Source organism: Danio aesculapii, chromosome 3 (genome assembly GCF_903798145.1).
Source record: "Danio aesculapii chromosome 3, fDanAes4.1, whole genome shotgun sequence".
Taxonomy (NCBI): Eukaryota; Metazoa; Chordata; class Actinopteri; order Cypriniformes; family Danionidae; genus Danio; species Danio aesculapii.
Genome location: NC_079437.1, coordinates 4,778,601 through 4,798,824, shown reverse-complemented (window position 1 = coordinate 4,798,824; position 20,224 = coordinate 4,778,601). Strand labels below are relative to the sequence as shown.

Here is a 20,224-nt window from a genome sequence, read left to right as displayed (position 1 = left end):
CTCTCACGATCCCCACTCACGAAGATCACCATCACCTGACTTCTAATGAGCACACAGCTGCATCACATTCACGAGCACCAGATAAAAGCACAGCACTCCAGTCGCTCATTGTCCGGGCTCGTCTCGACGAAAGCGGACAACCGAGCGACCACTCAGCGTAGTCATCCTCAGCTTAAACAAACGATTTACTTACCTGTTCTCTTTGTATTCCTCCTAGTCTTCCTGGTCCTCCCGAATCGTCCTGTCTTCCAGTCCTTCCAAGTCTGTGTCATCCTCTGTCAGCTGTATCTGGTGTGTGCTGTCCATCCTCGTGTATTCCTGTTACCCAGCCACGGAGGAAAAGACCCCAACATCATTCCTGATCCTCCTGGCTATCCTTCATGTGCTCCTTGTTGTCATTTAATAAACACCCTAACGTTTCCTTACCTCTGTCTCCTGTCCGCTTCATAACAGTAAGAAGCTAAAACTGACTCATTCTAATCATGTATTAGTGCTGTCAAATGATTATTTACATCCAAAATAAATAATAAATGATATAATATTTATGAGTGCACTGTGTATATACACACATGCATATATTTGAGAAAATGTTTGTTTATATATAAAATATTTGGTAACACTTTGGAATAAGGTTTCATTAGTTAATGTAAGTTTATGTATTTATTAACATGAACAAATAACGAACAATACATTTAATCATCTTTGGTAATGTTAGTTAATGAAGATAATGTCATTCACTTTTAATTCTGGTTAACTCACAGTGCATTAACGAATGTTAACAAGCATATATTGTAATAATGCATTAGTAAATTGTGAATCGTGATTAATAAATGCCATAAAAGACTATTCATATTTAGTTCAATAGACCATTATTACCAAATATTTATAAACAATAAACTTTATATGTTAAAAATGTATGTAAAAATATTTGTTGTATATGTTTCTATAATACTGCTTTGTAAAAATACTGCTGTTTTTACCCCGCATTCTTCAAATTATCTACCTTTCAAGAGTTCCCACTTAGATATGTTTGGCGTATAAAGCAGGTTTGGCATGCTGTCCCGGGAGAGAACCCTGAGCTCGGAGATATTTGAGCCCAGGGCTCCCGCCCAGTCAATAAGCATATCAGGAGATCCGAGATCAGGTAGGTCTCGAGAGCTCCCCCTTTAGAAAAGGGAGGAAAAGGAGGAGATGGGGTGGAAGGGGGGATTCTTCCAAATGAAGATAGAAACAGTAGGAAGAAAATGATCCATTTATAGTAAACTAGGATCACTCTGATTGGATTATTACTTATTACAGATGAGTGGCCAGACGTGCTCAATCATATCACGTGCTCCTCTCCAAATTAGTTTATGAAACTTCACTTGTGTTCAATGTAATAAAGAACCCAAACAGATCTGAAACCACTTAAAGGGGTAGTTCACCCAAAAAACATACCCTTTACTTGTTTAAAACGTTTATGAGTTTCTTTCTTCTGCTGAACACAAAAGAAGATATTTTGAAGAATGCTGAAAAACTACTGACTTCCATTGTATTTGTTTATGCTACTATGGATGTCAATGGTTACCATTTTTCAGCATTCTTCAAAATATCTTCTTTAGTGTCCAGAACTCTCAATTCGCACCGCAGGATGTCTGATCGCGTCTTTGCATTGACTTAACATGTAAATGACTTGCGCTTGCCACTTCATCTGCGTCTGGTGTGAATGTACCATATCAGTTCCCAAAGTTTGTTTTGCAGCAGACGTGTTATATCCGAGACTCCAGAGCGGAGTGAAAGCTCCACTGCGTGGATGGAAAACGAGGAAAGCATTCAGACTCGGGCCGTGATGGGACCTCAGACAGCAGGCCGTCCCTGACCTGCGGGGGCAGCGTGTGCATTAGCCAGCCCTCCGCCAGCAGACCCCCGCCCCGCAGCCCTGAACAGCAGCCTAGCTCCAGTGGCAGCGCCTCCAGACTGTTCCCTCGCACGTCCAGCCGGGATAGCAGCGTCAGCCCGGATATTCCGGGCGGCAAACAGGACAGAGAATTACTCGCTACATTCAGCACTCGCAGTTCAACACAACCAACAAACAGCTCTGCAGGAAGACGCTCGAGTTTATTAGCGCTCAGATCGAGTTCATTTAAAAGTGTTAAATCCGATATATCTGCCGGCAGATCCTGTAGCAGATTCCCGGCCAGCAGGAGGCGCCGCAGTCTGTGCAGCGTGAAGAGCGCAGATGGTAGTGTCTGCAGCTGATTATAGGACAGATCTAGCAGCTCCAGCGCCCGCAGCACGCCCACGCTTGCTGGCAGGGACAGTACCTGATTGTGGGCCAGTCTGAGGCAGGACAGGCGGCGCAGATGCTGCAAACCCAGCAGCTCTTCTAGGGTCCGCAGGCTGTTGTGCTGGAGATCCAGAGAGCGCAGGCTGGAGAGCGACAGCAGAGCCGATGGCAGACGCTCCAGCTGACAGCCCTGCAGATGCAGCTCTGCCAGCCCCGGCACACGCCTCAGACCTGGAGAAGAGCAGTAATCAATTATATGAGTTTATATCGGTTAAATAACATGCCATAACTGATTATAATATACCAATGTCATTTGTTCGATATGGGTTTAATAACACCACCATAACCCATTATAATGTACTGAGGTTTCCTGATGTCATTTATTCAATATGGGTTTAATAACACCACCATAACCCGTTATAATGTACTGATGGTTTCCTGATGTCATTTGTTCGATATCGGTTTAATAACACCACCATAACCCATAATAATGTACTAATGGTTTCCTGATGTCATTTGTTCGATATCGATTTAATAACACCACCATAACCCATTATAATGTACTGATGGTTTCCTGATGTTATTTGTTCGATATCGGTTTAATAACACCACCATAACCCATAATAATGTACTAATGGTTTCCTGATGTATTTTGTTCGATATCGGTTTAATACACCACCATAACCCATTATAATGTACTGATGGTTTCCTGATGTCATTTGTTCGAAATCGATTTAATAACACCACCATAACCCATTATAATGTACTGATGGTTTCCTGATGTCATTTGTTCGATATCGGTTTAATACACCACCATAACCCATTATAATGTACTGATGGTTTCCTGATGTCATTTCTCCGATATCGGTTTAATAACGCCACCATAACCCATTATAATGTACTGATGGTTTCCTGATGTCATTTGTTCGATATCGGTTTAATAACACCACCATAACCCATTATAATGTACTGATGGTTTCCTGATGTCATTTGTTCGATATCGGTTTATTAACACCACCATAACCCATTATAATGTACTGATGGTTTCCTGATGTCATTTGTTCGATATCGATTTAATAACACTACCATAACCCATTATAATGTACTAATGGTTTCCTGATGTATTTTGTTCGATATCGGTTTAATACACCACCATAACCCATTATAATGTACTGATGGTTTCCTGATGTCATTTGTTCGAAATCGATTTAATAACACCACCATAACCCATAATAATGTACTAATGGTTTCCTGATGTCATTTGTTCGATATCGGTTTAATACACCACCATAACCCATTATAATGTACTGATGGTTTCCTGATGTCATTTGTTCGATATCGATTTAATAACGCCACCATAACCCATTATAATGTACTGATGGTTTCCAGATGTCATTTGTTCGATATCGATTTAATAATGCCACCATAACCCATTATAATGTACTAATGGTTTCCTGATGTAATTTGTTCGATATCGGTTTAATAACACCACCATAACCCATTATAATGTACTGACGGTTTCCTGATGTCATTTGTCCGATATCGGTTTATTAACGCCACCATAACCCATTATAATGTACTGATGGTTTCCTGATGTCATTTGTTCGATATCGATTTAATAACACCACCATAACCCATTATAATGTACTGATAGTTTCCTGATGTCATTTGTTCGATATCGGCTTAATAACGCCATCATAACCCATTATAATGTACTAATGGTTTCCTGATGTCATTTCTCCGATATCGGTTTAATAACGCCACCATAACCCATTATAATGTACTGATGGTTTCCTGATGTCATTTGTTCGATATCGGTTTAATAACACCACCATAACCCGTTATAATGTACTGATGGTTTCCTGATGTCATTTGTTCGATATCGGTTTAATAACACCACCATAACCCGTTATAATGTACTGATGGTTTCCTGATGTCATTTCTCCGATATCGATTTAATAACACCACCATAACCCATTATAATGTACTGATAGTTTCCTGATGTCATTTGTTCGATATCGGTTTAATAACGCCACCATAACCCATTATAATGTACTAATGGTTTCCTGATGTAATTTCTCCGATATCGGTTTAATAACGCCACCATAACCCATTATAATGTACTGATGGTTTCCTGATGTCATTTGTTCGATATCGGTTTAATAACACCACCATAACCCGTTATAATGTACTGATGGTTTCCTGATGTCATTTGTTCGATATCGGTTTAATAACACCACCATAACCCATTATAATGTACTGATGGTTTCCTGATGTCATTTATTCGATATCGGTTTATTAACACAATCATAACCCATTATAATGTACTGATGGTTTCCTGATGTCATTTGTTCGATATCGATTTAATAACACCACCATAACCCATTATAATGTACTAATGGTTTCCTGATGTATTTTGTTCGATATCGGTTTAATACACCACCATAACCCATTATAATGTACTGATGGTTTCCTGATGTCATTTGTTCGAAATCGATTTAATAACACCACCATAACCCATAATAATGTACTAATGGTTTCCTGATGTCATTTGTTCGATATCGGTTTAATACACCACCATAACCCATTATAATGTACTGATGGTTTCCTGATGTCATTTGTTCGATATCGGTTTAATAATGCCACCATAACCCATTATAATGTACTAATGGTTTCCTGATGTCATTTGTTCGATATCGATTTAATAACGCCACCATAACCCGTTATAATGTACTAATGGTTTCCTGATGTAATTTGTTCGATATCGGTTTAATAACACCACCATAACCCATTATAATGTACTGATGGTTTCCTGATGTCATTTGTCCGATATCGGTTTATTAACGCCACCATAACCCATTATAATGTACTGAGGTTTCCTGATGTCATTTATTCAATATCGGTTTAATAACACAATCATAACCCATTATAATGTACTGATGGTTTCCTGATGTCATTTGTTCGATATCGATTTAATAACACCACCATAACCCATTATAATGTACTAATGGTTTCCTGATGTATTTTGTTCGATATCGGTTTAATACACCATCATAACCCATTATAATGTACTGATGGTTTCCTGATGTCATTTGTTCGATATCGATTTAATAACGCCACCATAACCCATTATAATGTACTGATGGTTTCCTGATGTCATTTGTTCGATATCGATTTAATAATGCCACCATAACCCATTATAATGTACTAATGGTTTCCTGATGTAATTTGTTCGATATCGGTTTAATAACACCACCATAACCCATTATAATGTACTGATGGTTTCCTGATGTCATTTGTCCGATATCGGTTTATTAACGCCACCATAACCCATTATAATGTACTGATGGTTTCCTGATGTCATTTCTCCGATATCGATTTAATAACACCACCATAACCCATTATAATGTACTGATAGTTTCCTGATGTCATTTGTTCGATATCGGTTTAATAACGCCATCATAACCCATTATAATGTACTAATGGTTTCCTGATGTCATTTGTCCGATATCGGTTTAATAACGCCACCATAACCCATTATAATGTACTGATGGTTTCCTGATGTCATTTGTTCGATATCGGTTTAATAACACCACCATAACCCGTTATAATGTACTGATGGTTTCCTGATGTCATTTGTTCGATATCGGTTTAATAACACCACCATAACCCATTATAATGTACTGATGGTTTCCTGATGTCATTTGTTCGAAATCGGTTTAATAACACCACCATAACCCATTCTAATGTACTGATAGTTTCCTGATGTCATTTGTTCGATATCGGTTTAATAACGGCACCATAACCCATTATAATGTACTGATGGTTTCCTGATGTCATTTGTTCGATATTGGCTTAATAACACTCCATAACTGGTTGTAATATACAGATGATTTTCTGATATCATTTGTTCGACATCGGTTTATTAACACCACCATAACCCACCATAACCTAACCACCATAATCTAACGAACTGTGAGATCAGTGTAAGTTCGCTCCCCTACCTGTAAGAACCAGTAATCTGGTGCCTTCATTATGGATCTCTAGTTTCAGCAAACTCCCGGCCAGTTCGCTCAGTTCTGCTGGGACTTTCTGCAATGTCCCTCGCAGCACCAGAACACGGAGGTGCCTCAGCTGTCGGAGGCTCCCGAGGGCCCATCCGCGCCCCATCCCGCCCTCACTACCCAGTCGGCCCGTCAGTTGGAGCTCCTGAAGGCCCCGCAGAGAGTAAACCCACCCCGGGATCTCTGAGGCCGTGGTGAAGGTGAGATGCAAGACCTCCAGATGCTCCTGAAGATGCTGCAGGGCTCCAGGTTCCACAGATGCAGAGCAGTGGTAAAGATGTAGCTCTCTGGTGGGACAAGAATCACTGTTAAAGCACGTTAGTAACTTCACTGCATGTAAAAATGTCAGACAATCTTTAGTAGTTTTTGTCTTGTTTCTACTACAAATATATAAAAATTCCTTAATCAAGAAGCATTTCTTGACAAGCAAAAAATATTGTGTTTTAAGAAATAATGAGCCTATAACTTTCCACACACACTCTAGCAACATCAGAGACTTATTTTACATCTTGTAATATAATAAACACCTTTAAAACCCCACCTGAGTGCGCTCATGTTGGTGATCTGTGCGGTGAGTTTGGCGTCTGCTATGAGCTCCAGCTTGAGCACCTGCAGCGTGCTGAAGGAGAAGAGCGCGGGTGGCAGGTGAGGGAGAGCTACCAGCTGCAGGACAGAGCGCCCCTGCTGGTCAGAGGAGGTGATGGCACGCAAGCGTTCAGCTCCCCAGCGCCGCTCCACGCTCTCCTGCAGCAGCCGTGTCTCGCTGACCGGCGACAGGAACACGGACAGTCGCTGTGCCAGCAGAGGGTCGTACTGATCCGCCATGTGAAGGAGGAACGCCAGGTCATTGTGAAGGTCTGGAGCGTCCAGCATCGAGCCTTTCTCACGCAGAGTCTGGAACGAGTACTGCCTTAAAGACCTGTGGGAATGGGTTAAATTAGGCGTTCCAGTATCTTCAATATTTCTACTGTATCTTTTCACCTCAGGGAACGGAATCAACCCTGTGACGTAAGACAGAGCGATATTCCAAGATGGTAGCACCCTTGCTCTAAAAGCTGTAGTAAAACTCTTTTCTTCAAAATGGTTACATTAATCGAGTTTGTTATAAATATTTTCATTAATGTGGAAATCTTTTACAAAATCAACGTGACGCATCTCGCCTCCTGTAGCACAGGGGAGTCAGAATGCTCCAAAACAATGTGCTGTCAGACATGTTGTGAAGATGATATTCTCTGGTAAAAAATTCTTATTCATATTTCTAATTAGGCTACTTAGTTTCATACAAGCACAGCAAAATATTAGATTCATCCACAATGAGGAGCCACTCCGCCTTAAAAGTGGGTATGAAGTGAAGTTTCACAAACTAATTTCAAAGAAGCACTTCATATGATTGACCGCAGCTGGTCCCTATCGGTAATCATTAGCTAGCCGATCGAATTATTCCAAATTTACCATAAATATCCAGCCTAAAGCTGCGGTCTCTATAGAGTTTGAGCACACAAATTCCTTGTGTGTGTGAAGCACACTTGGCAATAAAACTGATTCTGATTCTGATTCTGATTCTGTAGTATGATGCTGTGAAAAGGGGCGGGATTAAACAAGATGATTAGACATTTAAAAAAGTGAGCGATATTTGACCATTCTATTCCAGAGAGGTCATGTTTTGATCCTCGATTGGTCTCACCAAGTCAAAGGATGCGATTTCGCAGGTCAGAGTTCACCAAGCTTGACCTTTGCAAAGCAGCAAACTGCGAAACTTGTCACATGAGCTTGCATTTCTGGATTGACGCATTCGCATGCGTATGAATGGAAGTCTATGTGGAGAAATGTCCAGTGTGACCGCAGCTTAACTTTACTCCCTATTTTCATTTTGAAAGACCCCCATCCATCTCTTCTCCCTCCTCTTGAATTCTAGGATCGGGCGAAATGGCAGCTCAAAGGCTAGCACTGCTGCCTTACAGCAAGAAGATCGCTGGTTCAAGTCCTAGCTAAGCCAGTTGGCATTTCTGTGCAGAGTTTACATGTTCTCCCCGTGTTCGCGTGGGTTTCCCCACAGTCTAAAGACATGTGACACAAGTGAATTAAATAATAGTAACAGTGACAAGCACAATGCGTATGCACTGATGTAGTTAGCGGTCTATTCCGATAGAGCCTTATTATTAATCAAGGTATAGGTCAAACTAATCGGGGGAGCTTTCCAGAACTAACCCATCTCTTATCCCTCTTAATGCTCATTGACCAGGCGGGAGCCCAGGGTTCTCTCCTGGGACAGCATGCCAAACCTGCTAACATCATCAAGCAGTATCTAAGTGTGAACTCTTGAAACAGAAGTACAGAAGAAACAGAAGAATTGTCTTTTTCCCATTTTGTGATGTACATCCAATGGAAACATTTCCTGAAACGAGGAAAAAAACGTAGGGTGGTGCATGATTTTGTCTTTGGGAACTGATTGGATCTTTGGGAGATGTGCAATGCTAATAAAACTGGGAAAGATTGATGAATGGATGAAAGCAGGGCCAAAACGAGACAGGCACGAATAGTCCCATCCTTTACCCTAAATGACTGATAGCCCTACCCTAAATGAGTGATAACCCCACCCTAAATGATTGATAGTCCTGCCCCAAATGATTGACAGCACTGGCCTAAATGACTGATAGCTCCACCTTAAAGGGGATGTCTGAATGGTACAAAACAGAGTACCGTCACTAAGCCTTTTACAATTTTCTTTTGCTCCTAAACAAAAAAGGTTGTTTTTCCATTTCGTTTGAAGTATTCCGGGGTCTTTAGCCCACTCAGCAGGGTCCCCGGTCCCTTGACACTCACTGATGGCGACTACAGACTACAGCAGCGGTGCTTAACCCTGTTCCTGGAGATCTACCTTCCTGCAGAGTTCAGCTCCAACCCTGATCAAACACACCTAAACCAATTAGTTAGGACCTGAACAGCACTTGGTAATGGGGTATATGCACATAAACTTTTAATCTTCAGTCAGACAACCCAAACATTTTACCCCTTTATTTTTAATGGAGTTTCTGCGCTAGCTTGCTGCTACTGATGTCTCTGGCATTTACACGATTTTTCATCTCGTTTTATGCTCGAACAACTAAATGAATGCTTAAGTCTATTTAACTGATTGTGTTTCAATTACATTACAACATTGACGCTGTAAAAGACACTTTATGAGATTTAAAATAGTCACATTGACCTTCCACCGGATGTTAATGGTGGCTAGGCACATAGCCCATTGGGCTTGATATGGGTTGCAACTGAACTCTGCAGGAAGGTAGATCTCCAGGAACAGGGTAGGTCAGGACTACAGACTGCACAGTCTACACAAAGCTCTGGTCTGAGATTAGCCGTACTTGTGTAAGATCCAGAAGAGTGCGTAGATGGCCAACAGGCCGAACAGAAAGAGCAGCGAGACGTAGGCCTGCATGAGCTGGCGCAGGACGGAGGACAGCGGGTGACTGCACTGGAACTCACTGTAGCCAATTAGAGCGTCAGAGCGCGGCCGGCAGATGTGACTGAAGGAGATGCAGCTCAGCAGAGGAGTGGTGTAGCTCACGATCAGCACGAACTTCAGCACTTTGAACACCGTCTGTGCCGTGTACACCTACAGGAGGAGAAGAAATAGTGCAGGATTTGGATATTTTTGATAGTCTCTTATGATTGTTGACCCATGATTGTAGTCCCATGGCACACTCACTAACCCAAGCTTACACTGTGCGAAATGATAGCTCCTTCCTAAAGGACTGATAGCTACTCCCTAAATGACTGATAGCCCCGCCCCAAGTGTCCAATAGCCCCGCCCTAAATGACTGATAGCGCAACCCTAAAGCACTGATAGTCCAGCCCAAAAGGACTCATAGCTCTGCCCTAAATGACTGATAGCCCTGCACTACAGGACTGATAGCTTTCACAATAACATACTTCCTGCAATTTCAAACAGAGATGGCAAGAAAGAGGTAAAACGTACAGATTGCAAATTCTTTAATAAGAATTTTAACTCAAAAATTAGAGTAATAACTTATAATACGACTTGGTTGTATTACCTTATATATGACATCGGAACTCTCGCAGTGAGCTCGAAACCTGCGCACTCTCTCGAAGAGCGCTCTGGCCTGCTCTCTATCACTACGGTCCAGCGTGGCGCCTGGTCTGGAGCGATCTGGACTGACTTGCACTGGATGGACAGGCTCTGTGAGTGAGCGAGTGGAGAACGCGGAGCAATGGGACACTGTGGAGGGACATGGAGATGGCTGTGTGGTTGTGGATGCAGTGTCAATTCCTGCCAGCAGAGGGCTGTCCGTTCCCGAGTCCAAACTCGACTTGCGCATTTTGTACGCTGATGCTACCTAGACATATTCAACAGTTCAATATATGGTGATAATGCACATTCACAATATTAGTATTGTGGACACTTCAAATTACAGTTAAGTATTATTGAAGGTTTTAGAGTGCTTTTTAAGAATATTCATATATATATACAATAAAGCGATACATAATTTTTGGATATACCTGTTAAAGCAAGGTTTTTTTGCAGCTTAGATCAACATTGTGATAATATCAACACATTACAACACAATATATTAGAAATACGTGCTCAAGGCTACATTTTTGCGAAAACCAAAAAATGTACTTTAGTATACATATGCCTGAAGCTTCTGGGTAAAATTAACACTATGGGGCAGTATTACGATGACAACTTTTGTTCCTTTTAATGCTGTGTTCACACCAGACGCGGAACGCGCGGATAAATCGCGTAATTCGCACGTAAATAGACGCGCGAACATTTTCAGTTTACTTGCTTCATTCGCACGTCAAAATCCGCTTCATTCAACAGACGCAGATTTGTATCATGGACTTGGCTTCTGTGTGCTCGGTGATTGTAGTTTCGTTGCTAAATGGCTAACATGGATTTAATTGAGAAAACTGTGTTTATGTGCTTTATGAAGGCTGAAAAACAGCGTCGATTCATTTGGAGCAGTGTCTGATTCCACTAGATCCTTTCAGAGGTGCAGCCAGCACTAAACTCCTCCAGAAAGTTAACCTGGAGGATGGAAGCATTTAGCGGTGCTTCTGACTGAGCCAAGCCCAGTTTGATGAACTGTTTTTGGTGTAGGCAGGAGGATTTTCCCCGGTACACCAACAACAGGTGCTACGTCATATCACGCCCCCCACAAGAGCAAGCTCCTGAATGGTTAACGCAATGCGAATGTCCGCTGAAGTTTAGATTTTCGAACTCGAGGGATTTGCGAATTAAGCGCGTCAAATGCTCAATTTGCACCGTGCCATTTACACAATTCGCATCATTCACGCCTTGCCATTCACGCATATCATGTAGCAGGATGTCTATTCGCGGCTTTGCATTGACTTAACATGTAAATCACTCATGCTTGACACTTCTTCCGCATCTGGTGTGAACGCAGCATCCCACTACTTACATTATAGAAACACATTTTCGACAAATAAAGGACTGTTTTAGCGTGGTTTTTCGTACAGAACGGATACCACAAAACAGCTTAAATGCATTTGTGACCCATAATTAATACGTTTGCTTAGTTCGCTTATTTTCGTATTCCTTTGTACTTATGTACGACTTTTCTTTTTTTCGGCAGCTTGTATGATATGGCATCTAAGCATGGTTTTTCGTACAGAACGGATACCACAAAACAGCTTAAATGCATTTGTGACCCATAATTGAAGACGTTCGCTTAGTTCGCTTATTTTCGTATTCCTTTGTACTTATGTACGACTTTTCTTTTTTTCGGCAGCTTGTATGATATGGCATCTAAGTATGTTTCCAGAAACCAGGTTAAAATAGCAATGTGAAATCCGAGAGGCGAGTGTCGAATAACGGTGAAATCATGGTGATACTACACGGCCATTATGCACTTTTGTCTTTTCGTTGGCTTTTGAAAACACTATCGGTTGGGTTTAGGGAAGGGTGCAGGTCAGTCAATTGTATATGTGATCATGTAAATTGCACGTATGAGAAATTGTAGCCCAGTAACTTATTTGAGATTTGCAAAAATGTACACAGCGCCCTCTAGTGGTTTCGTCAACACAAGCTGCAAGAAAACATCACAGAAGCAACGTATTTCACTGTTCGCAAAAATGTAGCACGTATTTCCCAGAAGTCTGGGTTGGATAAAACAGTATATCAGGATAAAATCGTAAGAAATTAATCACAATAAGATCATTTGATAGCGATAGAAATCAGGTAAAAAAGCAATGTGAATGTGGTAAAACTACACAGCCACTATGCGCTTTTCTCTTCTCGTTTGTGTTTGAAAACACTATTGGTTGGGTTTAGAGAAGGGTGCAGGTCAGTATATCATGTACGCAAAGGACGTGTAAATTGCATGTATGAGAAATCGTAGCCCAGTAACGTATTTGAGATTTACAAAAATGTACACAGCGCAACTAAACGAAAATTTGATAGAGGCATATGCCTACCTGAGCTTTGGGTTGCACCACTGGCTCCGCCTCCGAGAAGCGAGTGTCCAGTTTGGCGGTATGCGACAGTGCTTTGGTTGTCCACGGCGATTCGCAGCATTTGGCGAGAAGCGACAGGAAGTGCTCTATACGTGCGGAAGTGAGCGGGAAGTGGAACCAGAAGCAGCCACTAGCCAGCAGAACCAGTGTATGGAGCAGCGTGACGTACGGTAGGAAGCGTGAGTACCAGGGCAGCGCTTCGTGATAGCAAACCTGGCTAATGTAGCTGTACTGCTGGAAGTCTAGGTTGGTACGTCGCCCCCTTGCGGATGTGCTTGTAAAGGCAGTTTCAGGAATGGGATCAATGGTGGTGGTGTGGTTGGTGGGGAACGAGTGTACAGGGACACACACGACTCCGTCCCTGGACAGCAGGAGAGTCCCGGCGAGGATGGACACCATTAGCATTAACACTAGCAGGTAGTCCATGAAGACCTCCCACCATGGCTTTAGGAGCTTATAGCTGCCCTGACGTTCACCGCCCGACCACAGCTCAGACAGAGCAAACATCTTCAGTCAGAGAGAGAGAAACAATATCACTATTCAATCAGTTCAGCACTTTAACACACACCGCGAGTTCTGCATGTGGTTGCTAGGGTGTTACAGTGTTGCCAGGCTGTTGTTTTAATGTTCTGTTTGGTTATTAGTTCACTGGTATTAGTGGTGCTAGGGTGTTAGTGTATTGCTATGCTGTTGCTTGGATGTTAGTGTTGCTAGCCTGTTTTTTTGGTGTTCTGGCTGGTTGTTACTAGTGTGTTGTTATGCTATTTTGTTTATTTGACATTCTGTATGGTTGTTAGTGCATTGCTATGTGGTTTCTAGGGTGTTAGTGTGTTGCTAGGCTGTTGGTTTGACGTTCTGTATGGTTGTTAGTGTACTGCTATGTGGTTGCTAGGGTATTAGTGTGTTGATAGGTTGTTTTTTGACATTTTGCATGGTTGTGAGTCCATTGCTTTGTGGCAGCTGTGTAGTGTGTAAGTGTGTTTCTAGGTTGTAGGTGAGACCATTGCTACAGCATGTGGTTGCTAGAGTGTTAATGTGTTGCAAGATTGTTGACTTGACATTCTGTATGGTTGTGAGTGCATGGCTATGTGGTTGCTAAGGAGCAAGTGTGTTGCTAGGTTGCTGATTTGACATTCTGTATGGTTGTGAGTGCATTGCTACGTGGTTGCTAAGGTGCAAGTGTGTTGCTAGCTTGCTGTTTTGACATGATGTATGGTTGTGAGGGCATTGCTACGTGGTTGCTAAGGTGCAAGTGTGTTGCTAGCTTGCTGTTTTGACGTGCTGTATGGTTGTGAGGGCATTGCTATATGGTTGCTAGGGTTTTAGTGTGCTGCTAGGTTGCTGATTTGACATTCTGTATGGTTGTGAGTGTATTGCTATGTGGTTGCTAAGGAGCAAGTGTGTTGCTAGGTTGCTGGTTTGACATTCTGTTTGGTTGTGAGTGCATATGTGGTTGCTAGGGTGTCAGTGTGTTTCTAGGTTGTTGGTTTGACATTCTGTATGTTTGTGAGTGCAGTGCTGCGTGGTTGCTAAGGTGCAAGTGTGTTGCTAGCTTGCTGTTTTGACATGCTCTATGGTTGTGAGGGCATTGCTATATGGTTGCTAGGGTGAGAGTGTGTTGCTAGATTGCTGATTTGACATTCTGTATGGTTGCGAGGGCATTGCTATATGGTTGCTAGGGTGTTAGTTTGTTGCTAGGTTGCTGATTTGACATTCTGTATGGTTGTGAGTGTATTGCTATTTGGTTGCTAAGGAGCAAGTGTGTTGCTAGGTTGCTGGTTTGACATTCTTTATTGTTGTGAGTGCATATGTGGTTGCTAGGGTGTAAGTGTGTTTCTAGGATGTTGGTTTGACATGCTGTATGTTTGTGAGTGCATTGCTGCGTGGTTGCTATGGGACAAGTGTGTTGCTAGGTTGCTGATTTGACATTCTGTATGGTTGTGAGTGCATTGCTATGTGGTTGCTAGGGTGTTAGTGTGTTTCTAGGTTGATTGTGAGTGCATTGCTATGTGGTTGCTAGGGTGTTAGTGTGTTGCTAGGATGCTGATTTGACATTCTGTATGGCTGTGAGTGCATTGCTGTGTGGTTGCTAAGGTGCTAGTGTGTTGCTAGGTTGCTGATTTCATAAACTGTATAGTTGCGAGTGTATTGTTAAGTGGTTGCTATGGTCCAAGTATGTTGCTAGGGTGCTAATTTGGCATTCTGAATGTTTATGATTGTAGTACTATGTGGTTGTTAATGTGTTAGTGTGTTGCTAGGGTGTTGATTTGACATTGTTTATGGTTGTGAGTACATTACTATGTGGTTGCTAGGGTGTGTTCTTATACAATTGCTTCAATGTCCCTGTTGGTTGTTTACTTGCTTACTGATAATATTCTGGCATCCAGACATGAATCAGTGCAGGGTAAATTACTTCAATAAAGTGATTAACTACTAATTACACCCTTAAAATTGTATTTAAATACATTTTTTAATTACTTTATCTGACAAGTAACTCATGTGATCAGTAAGGAATTTAATTGCTTGACTAAATACTAAATATCCACATAAATCCCAATGCATAGACAATAGAAATTAAATTAAGTCAAACAATAATAATCAAATTAAAACCCTCCATGTATCAAAACATAACGGTTTTAAATTAACAACTAATTACACCCAACATTAATATGAATCCATCCCTTTAATGTCTGTCGGTCAGTGAAAATAGCGCCTATAAACTCTCAAGCAACACCAGACTCTTAATTTGAGGGACAAATCACATGTTTTAGCCATAGCACTAGTGACTTAGCATACCGGTGTATAAAAACACAAGATATAAGAAGTGTCAGTGTATCCACAATAGCCTAATCAAATGTCATTTAAAATGCACTGAGCTGTTTTATTCCTGCACACTATTAAAGCATTTTAATTCCAATGCATTTAGGTTTAATAACAGTCAACAGTAATATATAACTAATAACACAAATCCTGCAAGCAAAAATAAAATGATACTGTACTTACTGTGTGGAACTGAAAATGCCACCGTTTTCAACTGCAAAAGCCACACATTCATGCTTGGACAGCCTGGTTTTCCTGTACACAGCTCCGGTGCGGGCCGGTTTGCTCAGTGTTTTGGCCCTGGCTGCAGACACATCGGGGCCCCAGAAGCTGCTTTGAAGTCTCCATGGTAACCTGAACACACAAAGGCCGCATTGACATCATATTACGCCAGAGAGAGGCTGGATTTGTTAGTATTTCCCAAAGTGTAGCAGCATGAAATCGACAGATGCATTGATATATTTACTTAGCACATAAAGGATTGATTAAAATATTGAGAGAAAGCTATGAGTGCAGTACAGCGTGAAAACAGCAGGTGGCGCTAAATACTTAATTAACATGATCAAGTGAGTTTGGCCTGTGTTAAGCCTTTTATTTGACTACTAAGCCAGCGAAAACTAAAAAAAAAAGCATTTAACTTTTGTTTAAGCGTACAGTCAGAGTAACTGCCCTGCTGAATAAACAGCTTAAACCAGCCTAGGATGGTTAGCTGGTTGACCAGCCTGGTTTTAGAGGGGTTTTGGCCATTTCCAGGCTGGTTTCCAGCCATTTCCAGCCTGGTCTTAGCTGGTCAGGCTGGAAAATGACCAGCTAAAACCAGCTAAAACCACCTTGACCAGCCTGGTTTAAGCTGGAAATAGCTGGTTTTGGCTGGACTCCCTGTCTAGTTAGGCTGGTCAAGTTGGTTTTAGCTGGTCATTTTCCAGTCTGACCAGCTAAGACCAGGCTGGAAATAGCTGGAAACCAGCCTGGAAATGGCCAAAACCCCTCTAAATCCAGGCTGGTCAACCAGCTAAAACCAGCTAACCAGCCTAGGCTGGTTTAAGCTGTTTTTTCAGCAGGGTGCAATGATTTATCATTTATTAAAACATATAATGTCAACCCAAAGGCCGCTCTTTGAAAGAAAGAAAGCTTTTATTCTGGAAATCCTGCTCTAGTTGTACAGGAAAGCCCCGTTTCCCCTCAATATTATTATTGTTTCACACATTTGCAGTGCTGGGGATTTACAGTGAGCCACTTGTCAGATAGAGACAGCAGTTATTGTCACTAAATGACAACCGTCAAATGATGAAATCCTGTCTGAAAAATCTGCAAGAGATTTTAAATAAAAATAGAATTTTTAATTCATTATTCATATTAATAGATGTAGATTTTTCTCATAGATTTTCAATACATCAGAGTTCAAGTGAATGATCTAAGTTCATCATTCCAACATCAAAGTCACAATAATAAATTATTATATTAAACATTCATTTCAAGCTACATTTTGTCTGCATGTACTGCTAATCATTCCCAAAATTTGGAACAACGAGAAAGTGATGATTAAGCCATTTTTAAGAACACACCATTTCGTCACCTTGGAATTATAAGGTTCTGTCTGCGTTCTGGATGATTCTGAGATATTGAGCTTCAAAGTTTTTCCCTTCCATAGCAAACAGTATGTGTGAAACGTTTGTTTTTTTAAAATAAAAAGTCTTAAAATGTAAACAACTTATTAAAAACATCCCATAATGTAAATAAGATGTCATTTAATAAGAATATGTCAATAACTCAATTTTGACAAAAATGTCAGATAGAACCGTACAATTCTAAGGTGACGATTTATTGTTCATGCAGTTTAAAAAAATAAAAATAAAACAAATAAATAAATAAATTAATTAATTTTATGCAATTTCTGTGCATTTCTTTCATTTTTCGGGCATATCAAGCTTTTTTTCTACAGTATGGGTCATTTGTTTCTATTGTTATTGTTGTTGTGTTACCATAGCAACTATAGAATCGCCACAGTAGAATAATTACTATAGTTTAATTCAAGCGATTAATTCAGTACAGATTAATTCAAGTGTTTCCACTTCTTATATAGTAATAAACATGTACATACACTTGTCAATCTGTATATTTGCATTCACTACTTACTTCTATTTTTTAAAAATATATTTATTATCTGTTTTTTGTCCTGTCTCTGTAATTCTGTTGCACTGTAGAAGCTCTGTCATGAAAACAAATTCCTCGTATGTGTGAACATACCTGGCAATAAAGCTCTTTCTGATTCTGATTATGATTCTTAATCGCTGAAGAAAAACAAAATGAAGACTTTAGAGTGGCCTAGTCAAAGTCCTGTACTGAATCCGATTGAGATGCTGTAGATTGACCAGTTTATATAAAGAGCACTGTGCTACGTCCAGCAGATCGCACTATTGTGTCTTTCTTTTCTTTTTATTCTTTTATAACTTGTTTTAACACATTTAACCTGTTTTCTTCACTGTTATTATTTGTTTTTTATTTTCTTATACTTGTCTTTTTTTTATTCTTGTTTATGTAAAGCACTTTGAATTGCCACTGTGCATGAAATGTGCTATAGAAATAAACTTGCCTTGCTTTGCAAGTTAGTTGTTATTAGGGGCAAACACTTGTTCACACAGGTCTATACACAGGTTTCTCCTGAAGTCCACTATCATCTCTACTGTTTGGAGCGTGTTCAGCTCCAGGTTGTTGTGACTGCGCCAGACAGCCAGCTCCTTAACCTCCTGTCTGTAAGCAGACTCGTCACTGTCTTGAATGAAGCCGAGTCTGCTTACAGACAGGAGGATAAGGAGCAACTTAAAACTGCATGATGTGTTTATAATTAAACTGATCAGATTTTCATTCATTTATTTTCAGTAATTTTTGAGTAAAGTGTGAAGTGTGTGTGTATATATGTATATGTATATACACACACACACACACACACATATATATATATATATATATATATATATATATATATATATATATATATATATATATACACACACACACACACACACACACACACACACACACACACACACACACACACACACACACACGCTCACCAGCCACTTTATTACATACACCTGTCCAACTGCTCGTTAATGCAAAATTTTAATCAGCCAATCACATGGCAGCAACTCAGTGCATTTAGGTACAGTGCATCTGGAAAGTATCAATAGCGCTTCACTTTTTCCACATGCTTTTATGTTACAGCCTTATATCAAAATGGACTAAATTCACCTATTTCCTCAACATTTTACACACAATCCCTCATAATGTGAAAAAAGAGTTTTTGAAATTGTTGTGAATTTATTATAAATAAAAAAGCTGAAAGGTCACATGTACATCAGTATTCACAGCCTTTGCTCGATACTTTGTTGATGCACCTTTGGCAGCAATTACAGCCTCAAGTCTTTTTGAATATGATGCAACAAGCTTGGCACACCTGTCTTTGGGAATTTTTGCCCATTCCTCTTTGCAGTTCCTTTCAAGCTCTATCAGGTTGGATGGGATGCGCCGGTGTGCAGCCATTTTCAGATCTCTCCAAAGATGTTCAATAGGATTTATGTCTGGGCTCTGGCTTGGCCACTCAAGAACATTTAAAGAGTTGTTGTGAAGCCACTCCATTGATATTTTGGTGGTGTGCTTTGGGTTATTGTCCTGCTGGAAGATGAACTGTCGCTTCAATCTGAGGTCAAGAGCACTCTGAAGCAGGTTTTCATTCAGGATGTAACCTTCCCCAGCCTTGTGCCTCAAGGCAATCCAACACAATCTCACGGCAATTCGTAACTTTTTGATTTAGTGGCTAATTCGTACAAATTCGTACGATCTAATTCGTACAATTTAGTACGATTTGCTCATCCGCCAATGACGGTTGGGTTTAGGGGTGGGGTTAGGTGCCACGCCTCCTTTTTAAAATCGTACAATTTCGTACGACTGAACTCGTATGAATTCGTACGAATTAGCCACTAAACTGTCAAAACGTAAAATACTTACGTTTTCTCGTGAGATCAGGCTGGACAATCCTGTAATCCAAAAACCCTGCAATGAAACGACACTGAACAATAATTAGCCAAAAGTGAAAATGCATAATAAAATAATGAAATATGCATAATTATAATAAAATATACATTCTGAACTCATTAAAAACAACAACAAAACAATTAACAATTAAATTTATCCATAAATAATAAAATCAACAAGCAAATATGAAAAATATTAATATAAATAACATGTGAGAAAAATGGAAGCAACAAATACTGGGTTAATGTTAATACCCAAACACAGTATTATTCCCTTCAGTCACCTTCCGTGTTCCTTTACATTTAAGATGCAGGGTGCAGAGCTTATATTACTATTCAATACTAATTCAATGAGGACTTTTATAAACATGTCTCAGGAAAAATATTACCAGTGTGCAAAATATGTCAGTGAAAGACGCTTCAGTACTATTGCATTTTAGTAAAATGCGTAAAAACAACAACAACAAAAAAAAAAAAAAACAGGTCTGTAAAACCAGGAAAAAACTAAACATTTTTACATAAGTAGACTATGTTTATTAATA

At 40.3% G+C, this 20,224-nt stretch overlaps 1 protein-coding gene across 1 annotated transcript; it reads right to left on the bottom strand.

Annotated features, from left to right (window-relative positions):
* Window positions 1-748: 748 nt before the first annotated feature.
* si:ch211-106h11.1 (volume-regulated anion channel subunit LRRC8D) lies at window positions 749-15,918 on the bottom strand. Its single transcript, XM_056449928.1, has 7 exons — window positions 15,832-15,918; window positions 12,790-13,335; window positions 10,383-10,685; window positions 9,693-9,943; window positions 6,872-7,249; window positions 6,271-6,617; window positions 749-2,497 (listed from the first exon to the last, which is right to left on the bottom strand). The coding sequence occupies exons 2-7, from the start codon at window positions 13,333-13,335 to the stop codon at window positions 1,749-1,751; spliced, it is 2,574 nt and encodes an 857-aa protein (XP_056305903.1). The 5' UTR covers window positions 15,832-15,918; the 3' UTR covers window positions 749-1,748.
* Window positions 15,919-20,224: the final 4,306 nt, after the last annotated feature.

What these genes read in the sequence shown, in the direction of transcription:
- si:ch211-106h11.1 (XM_056449928.1), bottom strand. Translation starts at nt 13,335, where the DNA reads ATGTTTGCTCTGTCTGAGCTGTGGTCGGGCGGTGAACGTCAGGGCAGC. An exon ending in TGGTGCAACCCAAAGCTCAG is followed by an intron (nt 10,686 to 12,789) that starts GTAGGCATATGC and finishes GAATATGTCTAG; the next exon opens with GTAGCATCAGCGTACAAAAT. An exon ending in CTCTTCTGGATCTTACACAA is followed by an intron (nt 7,250 to 9,692) that starts GTACGGCTAATC and finishes CCATTCCCACAG; the next exon opens with GTCTTTAAGGCAGTACTCGT.